General features: G+C 44.0%; 1 protein-coding gene across 4 annotated transcripts in view; it reads left to right on the top strand.

The window, feature by feature from the left end:
• Positions 1–4,661: 4,661 nt before the first annotated feature.
• TFR2 (transferrin receptor 2) overlaps positions 4,662–17,409 on the top strand; it is a 95,673-nt gene continuing 82,925 nt past the window's right edge. Inside the window, exon 1 of one of the 4 annotated variants that reach the window (XM_063449795.1) lies at positions 4,662–4,829. Coding sequence is in view for 1 of the 4 variants with exons in the window: in XM_063449793.1 (XP_063305863.1) it covers positions 10,876–10,886 (11 nt within the window). In the remaining 3 variants the exon portion in view is untranslated. Of the gene's footprint in view, positions 4,830–10,193; positions 10,225–10,322; positions 10,366–10,849; positions 10,887–17,409 lie in introns of those variants that run through there. The other 3 variants (XM_063449796.1, XM_063449794.1, XM_063449793.1) reach the window with 3 other exon arrangements.

Raw genomic sequence — 17,409 nt, 5'->3', positions numbered from 1 at the left:
CCCTACAGCTGCACACGGCTCGCTCCTCAGCCGCAGCAACTCCGGTTTCAGAGACCTACTCCTACGCAGTCTGTGCAAGTTTCTCATGGAGCTGTTGAGCGGTCGCTGCAGAAATTGGATGCAATCTTCCAGCAATTTTGGGACACCCTGGCTGCGAGACGAACGACAACCCTGATTTCTAAAGCAGTCTGTAGGGGCGCCGGACGGGGGGAGCCCAGGGTAACTCCGGGCATACCTGTCCCTCAAGCACCAGTTGCACCTAAAGCTCGCCCACCTGGGCCAAGGGGACCAACCCCAAAGCATTTACCACACACGCTGAAGTTCACCCACCACCGGCAGCATTTAAACATTAAGGTCGTCTGCCTTCCCCACAATGAGGTGGACGTGGACTCTGTGAGCCCTCGAGTCCGTGACTCTGTGATGCAGACTTCATTAGCGGCCTACGTGTTTCTCTCCTCTTTCAACAACGCTTCCAAATGCAAAAGGAGGGTCTATCTTCAGCAACTTACCTGGCAAGCGAGAAGAGCCATAGATCACAGCATGAGCTTACTGTTACGGTTGCCTCCAGGCTGGCTGGAAGTTGGACCGTAGAAAGGATGCTCCTAGCGCTCACCAAAGGACCATCAGCACTGTAGACACCATAACTACTGCATAGACACCATAAGTACTGCAGACTCCACGAACCACCGCTGCTGGGCTGGTATCTCTCTGTCTGCTATCCACCCTGGACCTGTGACCAGGCTCCAGGGTCCAGTGGATGATCTCTCTTCCTTCTGCAGAGCAAAGCAGGATCAGGAACAAGAGCTCTTACAAGAGCTCAGTAGCAAAGGGAGTATGCAGAGCATAGCAATCCCTGAAGTGATTATAGCTGTTCCCTACAAACATTAGTCGAGGCTGCGAGTTAGAGGGACAAGTCATTCTGTTTATTGGCACCCAAAGGGCTTTCTTTTATGCAGGTTTCCCTTAGATAGGACCACCCACAGGGTGTTATAAAACAACCAATCATACACGTATATTACAGACAACACTCCCAGCAATTACATACAAAATCCTCCCCTATGCCTGTGATATAAATATGGTACACAATGGTTTAACATAATTATCACAAGCAGGAAAAATACAGTTTTTACACATACACTGTAACTTTAAAACCATACATCCAATCTTATATCATACATATTATTAATCAGCACAATTTAACCCCTTAAGGACCGCTGACGGTTCAGGACCGTCAGCGGCAAAACGTGCGTTTGGACCGCTGACGGTCCTGAACCGTCATAACGGTTTTGGGCAACTTACCTGATCGCCGTCGGTCCCACGGCGGCGATCAGCTCTCCTCCCGGTCCAGGGGGACTGCCTGTCTGCCCGGGCAGTCCCCCCTCGGCAGATCAGGACCCCACGGCCATGTGATCACTCGATCACATGACCGCAATAGGGGTCTTTGTATCTGCCTGCAGGGGGACTGTCTGTGCTGACAGGCAGTCTCCCTGCAAGTGAAAAATCATTAAATAAAGTAAAAAAAAAAAAACAATCAGTGTAAAAAATAATAATATGTGTATATATATATATGCTATATATACATGTATTATATCTATATATACCTATATATAATATATGTATATATATCATATATATAATGTCACACTAAGTGTATTTTTATATTTATATATACGTATATTAATATAAAAATACACTTATATTTAAATTACACACGAATATATACAATATATATAATAACTATATATATGGTATATATATATTATTATAAAATACAAATAATATGTTAATAAAAATAAATAACAAAAAATAAAAATAATTTTTAATAATTAAAAAAAAATTATATATATATATTCAATTTTATTCTAACAGTATTTTGATATTGATATATATATATTTATATCAAAATACACTTAGAATGTAATGATATATATATCTATGTATAAATAAATAAATAAAAATAATACGAAATATACATATGTCCACATACAAAATTACATTAATAATTTCATAAATATACACGTAGACGTCAAATATATAAATATGTATATATATTAAAATTCTACGTGCATATTTATGTAATATTTTTACCTAATTAAGTAATTTTAATGATTGCAATTTGAGGGACCTGCCTGCCAACCCAGGCCAAAAGTCCAGATAATTTAATTTGCTAGCACTGTGCTTAACCCTGTAACTTTCTATGACACCCTAAATCCTGTACATGGGGGTACTGTTTTACTCGGGAGACTTCGCTGAACACAAATATTAGTGTTTCAAAACAGTAAAACATATCACAGCGATGATATTGTCAGTGAAAGTGAAGTTTTTTGCATTTTTCACACACAAACAGCTCTTTCACTGAGGATATTATTGCTGTGATATATTTTACTGTTCTGATACACTAATATTTGTGTTCAGCGAAGTCTCCTGAGTATAACAGTACCCCACATGTAGAGGTTTTATAGTGTTTGTGAAAGTTACAGGGTCAAATATAAGGCTTGATTTTACTTTTTTTTTTTTTATTGAAATTTGTCAGATTGGTTAGGTTGCCTTTGAGAGCGTATGGTAGCCAAGGAATGAGAATTAGCCCCATGATGGCATACCATTTGCAAAAGAAGACAACCCAAGGTATTGCAAATGGGGTATGTTCAGCCTTTTTTAGTAGCCACTTAGTCACAAACACCGGCCAAAGTTAGCGTTTTTTGCATTTTTAACACACAAACAAATATAAATGCTAACTTTGGCCAGTGTTTGTGACTAGGTGGCTACTAAAAAAGACTGGACATACCCCATTTTAAATACCCTGGGTTGTCTACTTTAAAAAATATGTACATGTTAGGTGTGTTTCGGGGATTTATGACAGATAACGGTGTAACAATGTCACTATTGATACATTTAAAATATATATATATTGAAACAGCAATTTCCTACTTGTATTTATAGGCCTATAACTTGCAAAAAAAAGCAATAAAGCATGTAAACACTGGGTGTTTTTAAACTCGGGACAAAATTTTGAATCTATTTAGCAGTTTTTTTCATTAGCTTTTGTAGATAAGTAAAAGATTTTTCAAGTAAAAGTCCAAAAACATGTTTTGTTTTTTTTTCACCATATTTTATTATTTTTTTTAAATACAATATATGACATAATATAAATACTGGTATGTAAAGAAAGCCCTTCTTGTCGTGAAAAAAACAATATATAACTTGTATGGGAACCGTAAATGAGAGAGCGGAAAATTACAGCTAAACACAAACACCACAAAAGTGTTAAAACTGCTCTGGTCCTTAACGTACAAACATCGCAAAAACAGGCCGGTCCTGAAGGGGTTAAACATAAACATAACTAAAAATCACACAAATCCCTCCAGTGGATAAAAAGTTAGACGGAAGTCCTTTATGACCGACCGCAAGCACATTTTCCTGCCCAAAACAGTTCCATGGATTTGGCTACACATACCGCTGACCTTGTTCGAATAAACAAAGATGGCCGCCGCCACCACGTGTTCGTTTGCACAAACAGCGGCCACCCAGCGCTCGGCAATTAACCTGCAGTAGCCTCACAGCCTGGGAGATAAATTGCCTGCACACTTCCACTTCTGGGTGGCTGTCTGTGTGGTACTTGGTTCAGTAAGCCCCATTTACTGAACCAAGTGGGAGAAAGCCAGGAACATAGTGTATTAAAGGTTTGGGGACACCGTCTTAAAGGGGCATTGTTCAACAAAGTCACAATATGTCCCCAGACGGTTCTTAAAGGGCCATACACACCCAATAAAAGTCCATAAGTTTTCAGGGGCACAATCTCCCAGGGGCCATAGTCATGAGGAAGGAGGCTGGCAAATAGGCTTCTCCACAACCCAGGGAAGCAGGGCAATTTGTCATTTAAAGGGCCAGTTACAAATGGCAGTTTTTAACACTTACTGCTGTTGCTATCTCCGAAAACCTGCCGGTAAGCACTGGCCTGCATGTGGGCTCAGTAGGGTTGCCACCTGACCTGTATTTTACTGCCATAGCTGGTATTTGAGGCCGCATGCCAGTAAATGCCAGTATTTTTCTCAGTATAAACTGAGATTAGATGCAATACCGGCGCTGGCCAGCAGGTGGCGCTGTGTGTGTGGAGAGAGGCAGGGATAGGAAGCTACATCATCTCCCTCCCTGCCTCTCTCTACTAGCTGATCCGTGGGGGAGCAGCTACACAGCACAGAGAGTCTGGGAGACATGGAGACACTAGTGGGTACTGGGGGACACCACTAGTGTGTATATATATATATAGGAAGAGACAAATAAACCACAATAGTGTACACCGTAATATGGAGTGCAAAACACAGTAAAAAAGATAACATGCATAAGAGCAAAATGCGATTTGCTCAATACAAAACGCCTAGGTGGTATTATCCCCACCAAGGATATAGCCCAAAAGCTTCAGCAGCAGCAGTAACATGTCCAAAGAAAAAGTACTTTAATGTTAAAAAAACAATGTGGCGAAGTGACCTCGCCACTGGTTTTTGGAGGGGCTGTTTGCCAGCTTCCTACCCTGTGACTATGGCCCTGTAGTGAACTGGGGGTTAAAGATATCTGTTTCTGCCTCTTGGACTTCTAACTGGAACAGATTTGAACTTTCGAAGTGGCACTTCGGCTACAGTTGAAGTGTCGAAGTGGCCTCCATTCGACATTTGAACACTTGACGGCGGCCATCTTATTTGGTCGAACGTGTTCAGCTGTGTTTTGTCGTCGAGTTCATGGAACTCAAATCGGACACGCGACGGCACGAACACCGCTGAACAGTTACCTTCCAGGGAACTTCGACTATTTAAACGGGACTCGAAAGGCGTTCGGTGAGTCGAAGCCCAGCAACAAGGGACACACATTGACTATGCTCATTCACCATTACGTTCAGTAATTCGAACAGTACTTCGACGGTTTGAAATAGACCGGCTGCAGAGCCTAATTCTCTGGAACTGTTTTGGGCTTGAAACCATGCGTGCGGTCAGTCAAAAAGAGACTTCAAGGAATTTCCTGAACCCCTGCTCTGATCTGGGTGATTTTTGGATGTTCATTGTGATGTGACTTTTATGGGGATATGTTTTGGGGTACTTATTAGACTTTGTAAAAATATGTTTTTTCTGCCTGGAGATAAATAAGTTAATGCATTATCTGCCTTAATTATCTCCCAGGTAGAGGGGAGGGATTGTAAGTGTGTTATGGGAGTGTCGTACAGTTAATTACTGTTCTTATGGGTTTATTCCCTTTGTGTCCCTGTGCTCAACAAGGTCCACCTGGGTGTCACCCTTGTTGGGAAACTTGTATAAAAGACCAGTGTGCCTCCATTAAAATTGAGTTCCTGTTTTACCCTCAACATAGAGTTTCATCTCATGGGTGGGGGAAAAGTCTGTATCTTCCCTGGGGATTGCTATATCACTATACTCCCCTGGGATTATAATCACTAGCTCTTTTAAGAGCTGTTCCTGCTTCGCTCTCTGGAGAAGGAGAGGTTCACCCACTGGAAGCTGGATCCTGGTCTTGGGTCCAGGGTGGGTGGAGGACAGCGAGTTCCCAGTCAAGCTGTAACGCTGGACGTGGGGACTGCAGTGTTGATGGTGTCAGGTGGAGTGCTTGGAGTCCTAGTGGAGCACTAGGAGCATCGACTGACGGAGGTACCCAGTCGGTATATAGCGCCATCATATTCCGTAGCGCTGTAGTAGATAAAAAAATATGAAAATACACTTAACGCATTTTACCTAAAACATAGGCTGTTTCAAAAGTGTTAAAAGTGTGTGTCAAAAGTGTGGGTGGAGATTGTGTCTTTGGGGTGGAGAGAGGTTCTACGTAGTGTCTGTGGGGTGGACAGAGGTTCTCTGTAGTGTATGCAGGTGGAGACAGGTTCTATGTAGTATCTGTGGGTAGGAGACAGTTCATATGTAGTATCTGTGGTTCTGTGTTGTGTCTGTGGGGTGGAAAGAGGTTCTATGTAGCATCTGTGGGGTGGAGAGAGGTTATCTGTAGTGTATGTAGGTGGAGACAGGTTCTACGTAGTATCTGTGGGGTGGAGAGATATTTATGTAGTATCTGTGGCATGGAGAGAGGTTCTATGTTGTGTCTGTGGGGTGGCGACAGGTTCTATGTAGTGTCTGTGGGGTGGAGAGAGGTTCTATGTAATATCTGTGGGATGGAGACAGGTTCTATGTAGTATCTGTGGGTTGGAGAGAGATTCTATGTAGCATCTGTGGGGTGGAGAGAGGTTATCTGTAGTGTATGTAGGTGGAGACAGGTTCTATGTAGTATCTGTGGAGTGGAAAGAGGTTCGATGTAGCATCTGTGGGGTGGAGAGAGGTTATCTGTAGTATCTGTGGGTTGGAGAGAGATTCTATGTAGTATCTGTGGGGTGCAGAGAGGTTCTATACCGAAACAGGTGTTGAAAAATTGATGGTACTGAATCAGCAATATTGTCAGCTAGCACAAGTGATGTTATATATTGTTTGTATGTAAAAAAAAACAAAGAATGAATGTCTGAAAAATAGGCTAGCTTATTCAAAAAACAAACAGTCATTTGATAAGCAAATAGATGCTATAAATTCTCAATAATCAGTAGAGCGCACCCCGTGGTGACGAATTTCAGGATGGGCTTGTTTCTTATTGGGGATTCACGTGGGATTTAGGCTGAGGCTGTGCTCAGGACTGTCCCGTCCCTCCGGAGGCCCTGGCATACAAGAATTTTGTGCAGGTTTATATTGAAGGACATGCCCACCATTACACCACATCCCCAATGTTGCTGCGTACAAGCAATATGACAACATCCAGCTATGGTGGCTCCTAAGCTCCAACTACTGTGTGTTATGCCCCCAGCGTCATCACACGCCGACGTGATGACGTTAACATGCTTCAACAAACTTCATACTCATCATGTATATACAAAAGGGATCCAGCAAACATCAATAAATGTTATAGACAATGCATACTCGTCACTTTTAAACAAATGGGAACTACCCAACACATAAAAATGACAGATTATTATTAAGGTGATATATTGACCATGAATGAAGATAAAATACCACATTCTGAATATGTCCACATGAAAAATTAGCAAAAAAGTGTAGCAAAGATCTGTTACACATAGATTAAATCAAATGGAAAGTAGACCAAAGTTATACTGTAATGCACTGAAAACAATGTGTAAGTAAAGTCATTGTCTTACTAATAGATACACAGTACTACAAGGAGGGCAGGTAAATCTTTCTGGAGATGAACTCATAAAAAAGCCAAACTGAAATATAATGGGAAAAATGTTTTAAAAAATTACAATAAAATCACGGGCAAAAGTATTAATAAAGAATTATAATTAATAAATAAGATGTGAACATTATTGGCATTAAAATGTGTGAAGGGTGAAAAAAATGGTTCCATAGGGGAATAAAAAAAATAAACAAAAAATGAATGATACCCTGTTCGTTGTAAAATAATGGTTACTTAACAGTGATGCTGGGGTGTATGTGGGGGAACCTTGATATTGTCCCGGCGGTGCAACACAAGTGGTCAAAAGTATGAAGAAGGTGGCAAAACCAAGTGAGAGGCTTGCACCAAAGATGATCAAGGTGTCACTGTATATGGGAGGAAAAAATACGTGACTAAATAAGATATTCAGGTCATATAAGAAAACATCAAAGTATTAAAGTTTGAGGGATCTATGTACCTTCCCTGCATGCCCCCACCGATGCACTAGCTAAGGGACCAACATTTACTTCCAGTATAAGTATTGTGGTTAGAGGAAGTGTTTAAGGTCATAATCCTCTTTCAGCCCCATTAAAGGTAAAGTCTCCAAGGTGTTGATCCACTTGTACTCCTTTTGTAACAGAAGCCTTTATACCTTAAAGTGGGGACTCTATGACCTGGCACCTTAACAGATTCATACTGTGTCCATAGAGTCTAAAGTGTCTTGGTACCGGTGCCTCTCTGCAGTGCTGCCCTTATCCCCCTCTTGTGTTCTGCGGTACGTTCCTTAACAGGTCTAATAGTCCTCCCATCATTGACCATACCACGGGGACACTTCAATATGTGTACCAGGTAGTTCACATTATTACACTGTAAGCGCATGTTGACCAGGGCTCCCTGTTTGTCTGCTGGCTTAATCACAATTGTTTTGTCATTTTTCAGAATTTTAATGATAGCCCAATCTTCCATAGAAAAGATTGTAAATAGAAAAGTATATATCTGTCTTAATTTACATACATCTCTCTTGACAGAGCATGCAGTCAGGGGAAGAGCCAGCCATCAGGGAAGTATTCACCACTATGGGGAAGAGCCAGCAGTCAGAGGCAGAGCCAGCCAGTAGTCAGGGGCAGAGCCAACCAGCAGTCTGGGAAATATCCAGCACTCATGGGAAAAGCCAGCCATCACTGGAGGGAGACAGCTCATTGGAGTATGAGCATGCAGTCAGGGGAAGAGTCAGAAGTCAGGGAAGTACCCACCACTCAGGGAAAGAGCCAGCAGTAAGGGGAAAGAGCCAGCAGTAAGGGGAAAGAGCCAGCAGTAAGGGGAAAGAGCCAGCAGTAAGGGGAAAGAGCCAGAAATAAAGGGAAGGAGCCAGCAGTAAGGGGAAGGAGCCAGCAGTAAGGGGAAGGAGCCAGCAGTAAGCGGAAGGAGCCAGCTGTAAGAGGAAGGAGCCAGCAGTAAGAGGAAGGAGCCAGCAGTAAGAGGAAGGAGCCAGCAGTAAGGGGAAGGAGCCAGCAGTAAGGGGAAGGAGCCAGCAGTAAGGGGAAGGAGCCAGCAGTAAGGGGAAGGAGCCAGCAGTAAGGGGAAAGAGCCAGTAGTAAGGGGAAGGAGCCAGCAGTAAGGGGAAGGAGCCAGCAGTAAGGGGAAAGAGCCAGCAGTAAGGGGAAGGAGCCAGCAGTAAGGGGAAAGAGCCAGTAGTAAGAGGAAGGAGCCAGCAGTAAGGGGAAGGAGCCAGCAGTAAGAGGAAGGAGCCAGCAGTAAGGGGAAGGAGCCAGCAGTAAGAGGAAGGAGCCAGCAGTAAGGGGAAGGAGCCAGCAGTAAGGGGAAGGAGCCAGCAGTAAGGGGAAATAGCCAGCAGTAAGGGGAAATAGCCAGCAGTAAGGGGAAGGAGCCAGCAGTAAGGGGAAATAGCCAGTAGTAAGCAGTAAAGGGAAGGAGCCAGCAGTAAGGGGAAGGAGCCAGCAGTAAGGGGAAGGAGCCAGCAGTAAGGGGAAGGAGCCAGCAGTAAGGGGAAATAGCCAGCAGTAAGGGGAAGGAGCCAGCAGTAAGGGGAAATAGCCAGCAGTAAGGGGAAGGAGCCAGCAGTAAGGGGAAGGAGCCAGCAGTAAGAGGAAGGAGCCAGCAGTAAGGGGAAGGAGCCAGCAGTAAGGGGAAGGAGCCAGCAGTAAGGGGAAGGAGCCAGCAGTAAGGGGAAATAGCCAGCAGTAAGGGGAAGGAGCCAGCAGTAAGGGGAAATAGCCAGTAGTAAGCAGTAAAGGGAAGGAGCCAGCAGTAAGGGGAAGGAGCCAGCAGTAAGGGGAAGGAGCCAGCAGTAAGAGGAAGGAGCCAGCAGTAAAGGGAAGGAGCCAGCAGTAAGAGGAAGGAGCCAGCAGTAAGAGGAAGGAGCCAGCAGTAAGAGGAAGGAGCCAGCAGTAAGAGGAAGGAGCCAGCAGTAAGAGGAAGGAGCCAGCAGTAAGAGGAAGGAGCCAGCAGTAAGGGGAAGGAGCCAGCAGTAAGGGGAAGGAGCCAGCAGTAAGAGGAAGGAGCCAGCAGTAAGAGGAAGGAGCCAGCAGTAAGGGGAAAGAGCCAGCAGTAAGAGGAAGGAGCCAGCAGTAAGGGGAAGGAGCCAGCAGTAAGAGGAAGGAGCCAGCAGTAAGAGGAAGGAGCCAGCAGTAAGGGGAAAGAGCCAGTAGTAAGAGGAAGGAGCCAGCAGTAAGGGAAAGGAGCCAGCAGTAAGAGGAAGGAGCCAGCAGTAAGGGGAAGGAGCCAGCAGTAAAGGGAAGGAGCCAGCAGTAAGGGGAAGGAGCCAGCAGTAAGGGGAAAGAGCCAGCAGTAAGGGGAAAGAGCCAGCAGTAAGGGGAAAGAGCCAGTAGTAAGCAGTAAAGGGAAGGAGCCAGCAGTAAAGGGAAGGAGCCAGCAGTAAGGGGAAGGAGCCAGCAGTAAAGGGAAAGAGTCAGAGACTTTGTATCAAATTATGAAAGTTACTGGAAACGGCATGCAAAATGTCATGAAACTGACCAGAATCAGCTGTAATTGGCTGTCAGGGTGTGTGTCATTGTGTTTACACTGTCTCTCTACACTGTGCTTGTGTAATTGTCTCTGCAAAGCTGGACTTTGATTTATTTGAATACTGTTCCAGCTATTTTCAGTATTTTATTTTACATTTGAAGGCTAGTGCGCAGCAAGGTGAGTTTCTGTGTATTGGTGTGGATGTGTGTTTACGTGTGTGACCTGATGTATATTTGCAAGCATTCTTTTACCAGAGATTGTGAATCTGGGGAGTGACTTTCTTCCCCGTAAGTGAGCGTCAAAGCTTCTATAAAACAGACATTACAGGCATGTTAGTTACCGGTGAATGTCCCAGTTTTATTGCCCACTCTACATGCAAACAGACAGAGACATGTAGACGCACAAATACACTATATGGACAAAAGTATGTGGACACAACCTAATCATCACCCGTATCTAGGATCATTTGACTTCCCATTCGAGAACTGTGGGCATTAATATGGAGTTACCCCCATGCCAGCCCTGTGAAATCTCCATTCCTCTGGAAAGAAGTTTCACAAGATTTCGGATTGAATCTGTGAAACTTTGTGGTCATTCAGCCTAAAGAGCATTTGTGAGGTCAGGCCCTTAAGTTGGATGAAAGGTCTGACTCACAATCTGCGTTCCGATTCATCCCAAAGGAGTTCGATGGGGTTGAAGTCAGAGCTCTGTTCCCCAAACTTGACACAAAGTTGAAAGCACCAAGTGTCTAAGTGTATCCTGAAACATTAAGATAACCCTTTACTGAAACCAAGAGGCCCAGCAAAACCCTAAAAAACAGACCATTATCCCTCCTACACCCTACGTTACACTAGTTACATTTCAGTAGGTAGCATTCTTCCATCAGACTGCCAGGGAGTGAAGCATGATTTATCATTGTAGATAACACAGTGGCAGTACGTTTTACAACACTCCAGCCTAAGCTTGACATTGCACATGTTGATATGCGGTTTGTGAACGGCTGCTTGGCCATGGAAGCCCACCTCATGAAGTTCCCGCCACACAGTTCTAATGCAGATGTTGCTTCCAGCGCAGAGTAAAAAAAAGGGAATTGGGGGCACATCCGGAACATACATTTTGCAGGAATGGTGTTGGCGTAGAGACTACAATTCATACATAGAGACTAAGGGAACAGCACACATAAAAATACAGTTTCAGATTTTACAAGGCTACTTATAATCACCTATCTCAGCAAACAAATATGGTAGTTCAGTTCCACCATATGGCCGTATTGTGTTAAGCCCACCACTACTGGCCCTCATATATCACCTCTTGTGCCAGGGGTTAGTTACACACATGGCACATGTGACTTTGACAGCCCAGAACAGTTCCAAAATGTATGTCTATCGTCAGCCCTCTCTGCCTCCCCACTCCCTCCTTCCACTCATGTGCTGTGAGATAGCAAAATGGTCCAATCACAGGCTTCTCCATGCGCAGTCAGTGATTGGACCATGCCAGGGCTGCTGTGATCTCAGATGGAGGAGGGAGATCAGCGCCAGGTGCTTCAACCGGCACTTGATTTCAGGTCAATTATAAAAACCTTTTTTCACTGTTTAAGGCTTATCATGGCTAATGGAAAATAATGGTTTTCTAGGACAGCTAGTCTGTCTGATTATTGTTTGGGGTTTTAAGGTTTGTGTTCTCCATAGTATCACTTGATCAAGGGGGTATTTATTCCACCAGATTTTGTTTGCCAGAGATAACTTAAGAAGAGAAATGAGTTGGGTGATTTTTCTAAATCTGCTATTTTGTCCAGAATTCATATTAGTTTTCATATTAGCACAATTCTCTGATCAGTTGTCCAAACTTTGAAGTATTGACGTGTATCCTGCCGTGACACACACTTACACTCATATCTCTTTATATTCCTCATTATGAAAGATAAAACCTGTGTATAATATTTATGGCTATCTGTATATGTGCCCATGTTATTAGTATGGCCATCTCCACAGCCACCCATTGATGCAATAATGTAGTCACCGTACACTGCGTGTTGGGAGGAGATAAGAGAACGGATATATTCCAGGAATCGGCAGCGTATCACTGTCTGTGTGTAGCCTCTCCCATCCAGTCTGTCTGTCAGTCACACCGTTATCTACCAACATATGGTACCACATGTGTACTCACTATCACTATACAGTGTGGCAAACACGGCCTCTGTCGTGAAGGGAGCACTTTTCAATGTGTATTTTAAGGATTTCTTTGACGACGTGTGAAATGGCAGATTGCAGATTATGAGTCTCTGGTATAAAATTTACATTATCTCTCTCCTTGGAAGGTTTTCAGTCTCCCTTCCAGGCGGCTAAGTGTTTTATGTACAATTTGCAAATTATGGAGCAAATTATGTGAGCTGCTAAAACTGCTGGTTTGGAGAGAATGACGTGACCTAAAATCGTCAGCTCTCGTACGGTTTACATTGCGCAGTTTAGCGAACAAACCCTTGGCCTGCAGCCAACACTTTATCAATATCTACTTGACCTACTGTCAGTAGCGTTTTTGATCTTAAAGTAATATATCAATGTTAAAATCCAAAACACGTTTTTGCGCATGGTTAAGCATGCAATAAATTAATCCACAGATTAAACACAGGGCAAGTGGTAACACAGATTAAATACATCTCAAATGAAAGCACGGATTAAACATACATTGAGTGACACCACAAATTAAACACACGTTAAATTATACCACAGATTAATTACGTTAGGCTATACCCAGCACCGGACTGGCCCACTGGGATACTGCAAAATTTCCAGGGGGGTCTAATAAGACACATGGAGGGGCTAATAAGACACATGGAGGGGCTGAGGGAGCTAATGAGACACATGGAGGTCTGGGGGGATGGATTGAGACACATGGATGTCTGGGGGGGGGGATGGATTTAGAAGCATGGAGGGGTGGCGGGGGTAATGATACACATGTAGAGCTGCAGGGGAGGAAAAAAAAGACACGGAGGGATCTGGGGAGAAAGAGACAGAGGGGCCCGGAAAGGGGAACAGGAGACACAAAGAGGGGCTGGGATGGGGAGAATTAGACACACAGAAGTGCTGCAGCCTGGGAAAGAGACTAACAGAAGGGCTGGGGAAGGAGAGAAAGAGACAAAGGGACTGGGGCTAAGAGACACATGAAAGGGGCTTGGGGGAGAAAGACACAAACAAAATGCATCTTCACTTGTGTCTCCTGCTCTTCCTGTAATTTAGAGTCGACCGGTGAGAGATACTTTGTATTAAAGGGACACTATAGTCACCAGAACTTCTACAGTTTAAAGTAGTGGCTCTGAAATCTATAGCCTGTCCCTGTATGCTGAGCACTGTAAATGCTACCTTTTCAGAGAAAATGCAGTGTTGGTTAATTAGCTATTGTTTGCAAATAAGCATAGGCCTACCCAGGTGTTAAACATTCCTAGTGGGTGGTGCTTTTAGAGTTATATAAGGGTTGTTGTCATTAGCTTGGCTAATATAGCTTGGTTGCTACATCTAAGTGCTGCTTCAAAGTGTGTTGTGACGGACAGCCTGGCACCCTGACCGGGTGCCTCTGCCAATCGATGCTCCTAGTGCTCACCGAGGACTCCAAGCACTCCACTAGACACCATCAGCACCGTAGACCCCACAAACCGCCGCAACTAGGTTGGGTTCTCACCATCCTCCACCAACCCTGCACCGAAGACCAGGATCCAGCTTCCAGTGGGTGAACCTCTCCTACTCCAGAGAGTATAGCAGGAACAGCTCCTAGTTGTATGGCTAGTGATTATAATCCAAGGGAGTATAATGAGTATAGCAATCCCCAGAGTGCATATAGCTGTTCCCTCCACACATGAGACAAGGCTCTATGTTGAGGGTGAAGAGGAACTGATTTTATTGGTGCCACACTTGGCCTTTTATGACAATCCCCATGCAAGGGGTACTCCCACCTGGACCTGATGGAAGACTGAATTACAAAGTCACAGGCCAACAGTGTTAAAATACATGACACTCCCATACATAAACAGATAATCCCTCCTCTGGGCCTGGGAAAGAATTGGATCAGGAACTGTACTAATCTAATCCAATTATCTCCAAGTACAGAAAAAAAACACTTTTCCCCAAACATTCCCAAAGTACCCCAAAAACACACAAAACCTCACAGGGGTTCAGGAATTTCCTAGAAGTCAAGATGGCCGCCACCTCCTGGTTGTCCATAGGAATTCTGGCCACCCAGACGAACAATTAGAACACTGCTGTGAGAACCGTGCCAAGTTGTTAATAGGTATTAACAAGCTCCAGGGTGGTCTACTTTTTAAAGTTTTTTTGCCAGGTCTATTGCAGGGGCCATAGTCCTGGGGCAAGAGGCTGGCGAGCAGGCCCCTACAAGAATCAGTGGCGAGGTTATGTTTGCCACATGTGTGATTGGAGATATTCTGGAGGTAATCTGAGGTATATAGGAGGACAAAAAAAAAAGTTAAGATTTGTTTGATTTCAATTATTTACCTCATTAAAATGGCAGACTTAGTTCAGTGTAATAGTTGTTATGCATTTGTTTCACGTTCCACTTTTTGAAGATTTGGATGCGATCTAATCTGTAGACAGTTCTCTATATTGCACAGTCTGTTGTTCTAAATAATTCATTTTCAGCACTTTCAGACAGGCTCAGGCACCAACTGTAGTGGTGTTGTGGAGACAGACTCAGGCACCAAGTGTAGTGGTATTGTGGAGACAGGCTTGGAGACTATGGTGAGGCCTAATAGAAAGCAGTGGTTGTTGGGGGATTGTATCATAAGAGGTGTGGAGATGGACAATGGTGGTCTCCCGGAGCTACTGCTCACAGAGACAGGAGACGTATTTGTAATATTGTTAAGCGAGCAAAGCAGGAAGGGGAATTTGATGTACTTGTCCATCTAGGGACAAATGACTTGGCTTGCAATGAGGTTTCAGAGGTAAAGGAAGTTTTTTGTGTTTTTGCCAATGATATACGGCAGGTTGATTCCACACTGTCATTCTCTGAAGTTCTGCCTGTGCATAACACAGATGAGAAAGGTTTGCATCTTTCTCAAAAGGGAACAATTGTTCTCAGTGAGCAGTTCAGAGGTTTTGCTGGGATGTATTTAAACTAGGAGGGGTGAGGGGGTGGGGGGGGGGGGGGGAGGGCAAAAGGGTGATAAAACAACAATCCAGTTGCTCGCTGGGGTGGTCTCGGTTCGGGAACCGAACAAAATAATGAACCAAACTGGAATGAAAAAAATGAAGGAAAGGGACCTCAGTTAGGAAAAAGGACAAATGAGTAATTTGTTACATGTGAGTTTACAGAGGAAGAGGTTCTAGTTCAACTGTCAAAAGTAAAGACAAATAAGTCAATGGGACCTGATGGAATACAACCAAAGTTATTAAAAGAGCTTAGTGGTGTACTAGCAAAACCATTAACATATTTATTTAACCAATCATTGTTAACAGGAGTAGTCCCAGAAGATTGGAAGTTGTCGAATGTTGTGCCCATTCACAAGAAAGGTAATAGGGAGGAGTCGGGCAACTATAGGCCAGTAAGCCTTACTTCAGTAGTGGGGAAAGTGATGGAAACCATGTGAAAGGATAGGATTGTTGAACATCTACAAACACATGGATTTCAAGATCAGAGACAACATGGGTTTACTTCAGGGAGATCATGACAAACTAATCTTATTGATTTTTTTGATTGGGTAACTAAAATTATAGATCAGGGTGGTGCAGTAGACATTGCTTACCTAGATTTCAGTAAGGCTTTTGACACTGTTGCACATGGAAGGCTTATCAATAAACTGCAATCTTTAAGTTTGGATTCCAATATTGTTGAATAGGTAAGGCAGTGGCTGAGTGACAGCAGGCAACAGAGGGTTGTAGTCAATGGAGTATATTCGAAGCTTGGGCTTGTCACCAGTGGGGTACCTCAGGGACCTGTACTTGGACCCATTCTCTTTAATATTTTTATTAGTGATATTGCAGAAGGTCTTGATGGTAAGGTATGTCTTTTTGCGGATGATACTAAGATATGTAACAGGGTTGATGTTCCAGGAGGGATAAGCCAAATGGCAAATGATTTAGGTAAACTAGAAAAATGGTCAGAGTTGTGGCAGCTGACATTTAATGTGGATCAGTGCAAGATAATGCATCTTGGATGTAAAAACACAAGCAGGGCCGGACTATATATATATTGCTTTTTCTAATATAAAATATTGGTCCTTTCAGAGTAAAACGTTTAATTAGACAGTAAGCCTACTCACATGCAGACACAGACAATCTCTATGACACACACAAGCTCATTGATACACAACCTCATAGACAAACAATCTCACTGATATACATAAGCTCATTGACATAAAAGCACAAGTTCACTCACTAGCAGGCACACACACACACACATGCAAGCAAGCCCACTCACTAGCAGACACACACACACACACACACACACACACACATGCAAGCAAGCCCACTCACTAGCAGACACACACACACACACACACACACACACACATGCAAGCAAGCCCACTCACTAGCAGGCACACACACACACATGCAAGCAAGCCCACTCACTAGCAGGCGCACACACACACACACACACACACACAGCTTATTGTAGTGGTTCTGGTGTCTATAGCCTGTCCCTGAAGGTTTTTCAATGTAAACACTGACTTTTCAGAGAAAAGGCAGTGTTTACATTGCTTCCTAGTGACAGACACTCAGACGGTCACTAGAGGTGCTTCCTGTGTCAGTGCGGATTGGCTGAGATCATCAAGCTTGATGATCTCAGTCATAGAGGCAGGACCAGTCGTGGGGAGACCAGCACGATGTGGGGGGAAAAAAAAGGTGAGTAAAAACACTATTTTTAAAAACACACACAGACACACACACATACCATGACAGACACACACATACCATGACAGACACACACACACCATGACACAGACAGACACATACCATGAGAGACACACACACACACACACACCATGACACAGACAGACCGTGACACAGACAGAAACACACACCATGACACAGAAAGACACACACACCATGACACAGACACACACACACATACACTCACACTGAGACACATAATTGCTACCTGTGTGCAGACAGCTGTCTGTGCTGGCGGCCACAGGGGGAGCTCTTCTGGCAGCCGCAGGGGGAGCTGGCTCTGATGGTGGCCGCAGGGGGAGCTGGCTGTGCTGTCTCTGCTCCC

The sequence above is a fragment of the Pelobates fuscus genome, chromosome 3 (genome assembly GCF_036172605.1).
Source record: "Pelobates fuscus isolate aPelFus1 chromosome 3, aPelFus1.pri, whole genome shotgun sequence".
NCBI classification, from domain to species: Eukaryota; Metazoa; Chordata; class Amphibia; order Anura; family Pelobatidae; genus Pelobates; species Pelobates fuscus.
This window is presented reverse-complemented; position numbering and strand designations above follow the sequence as displayed.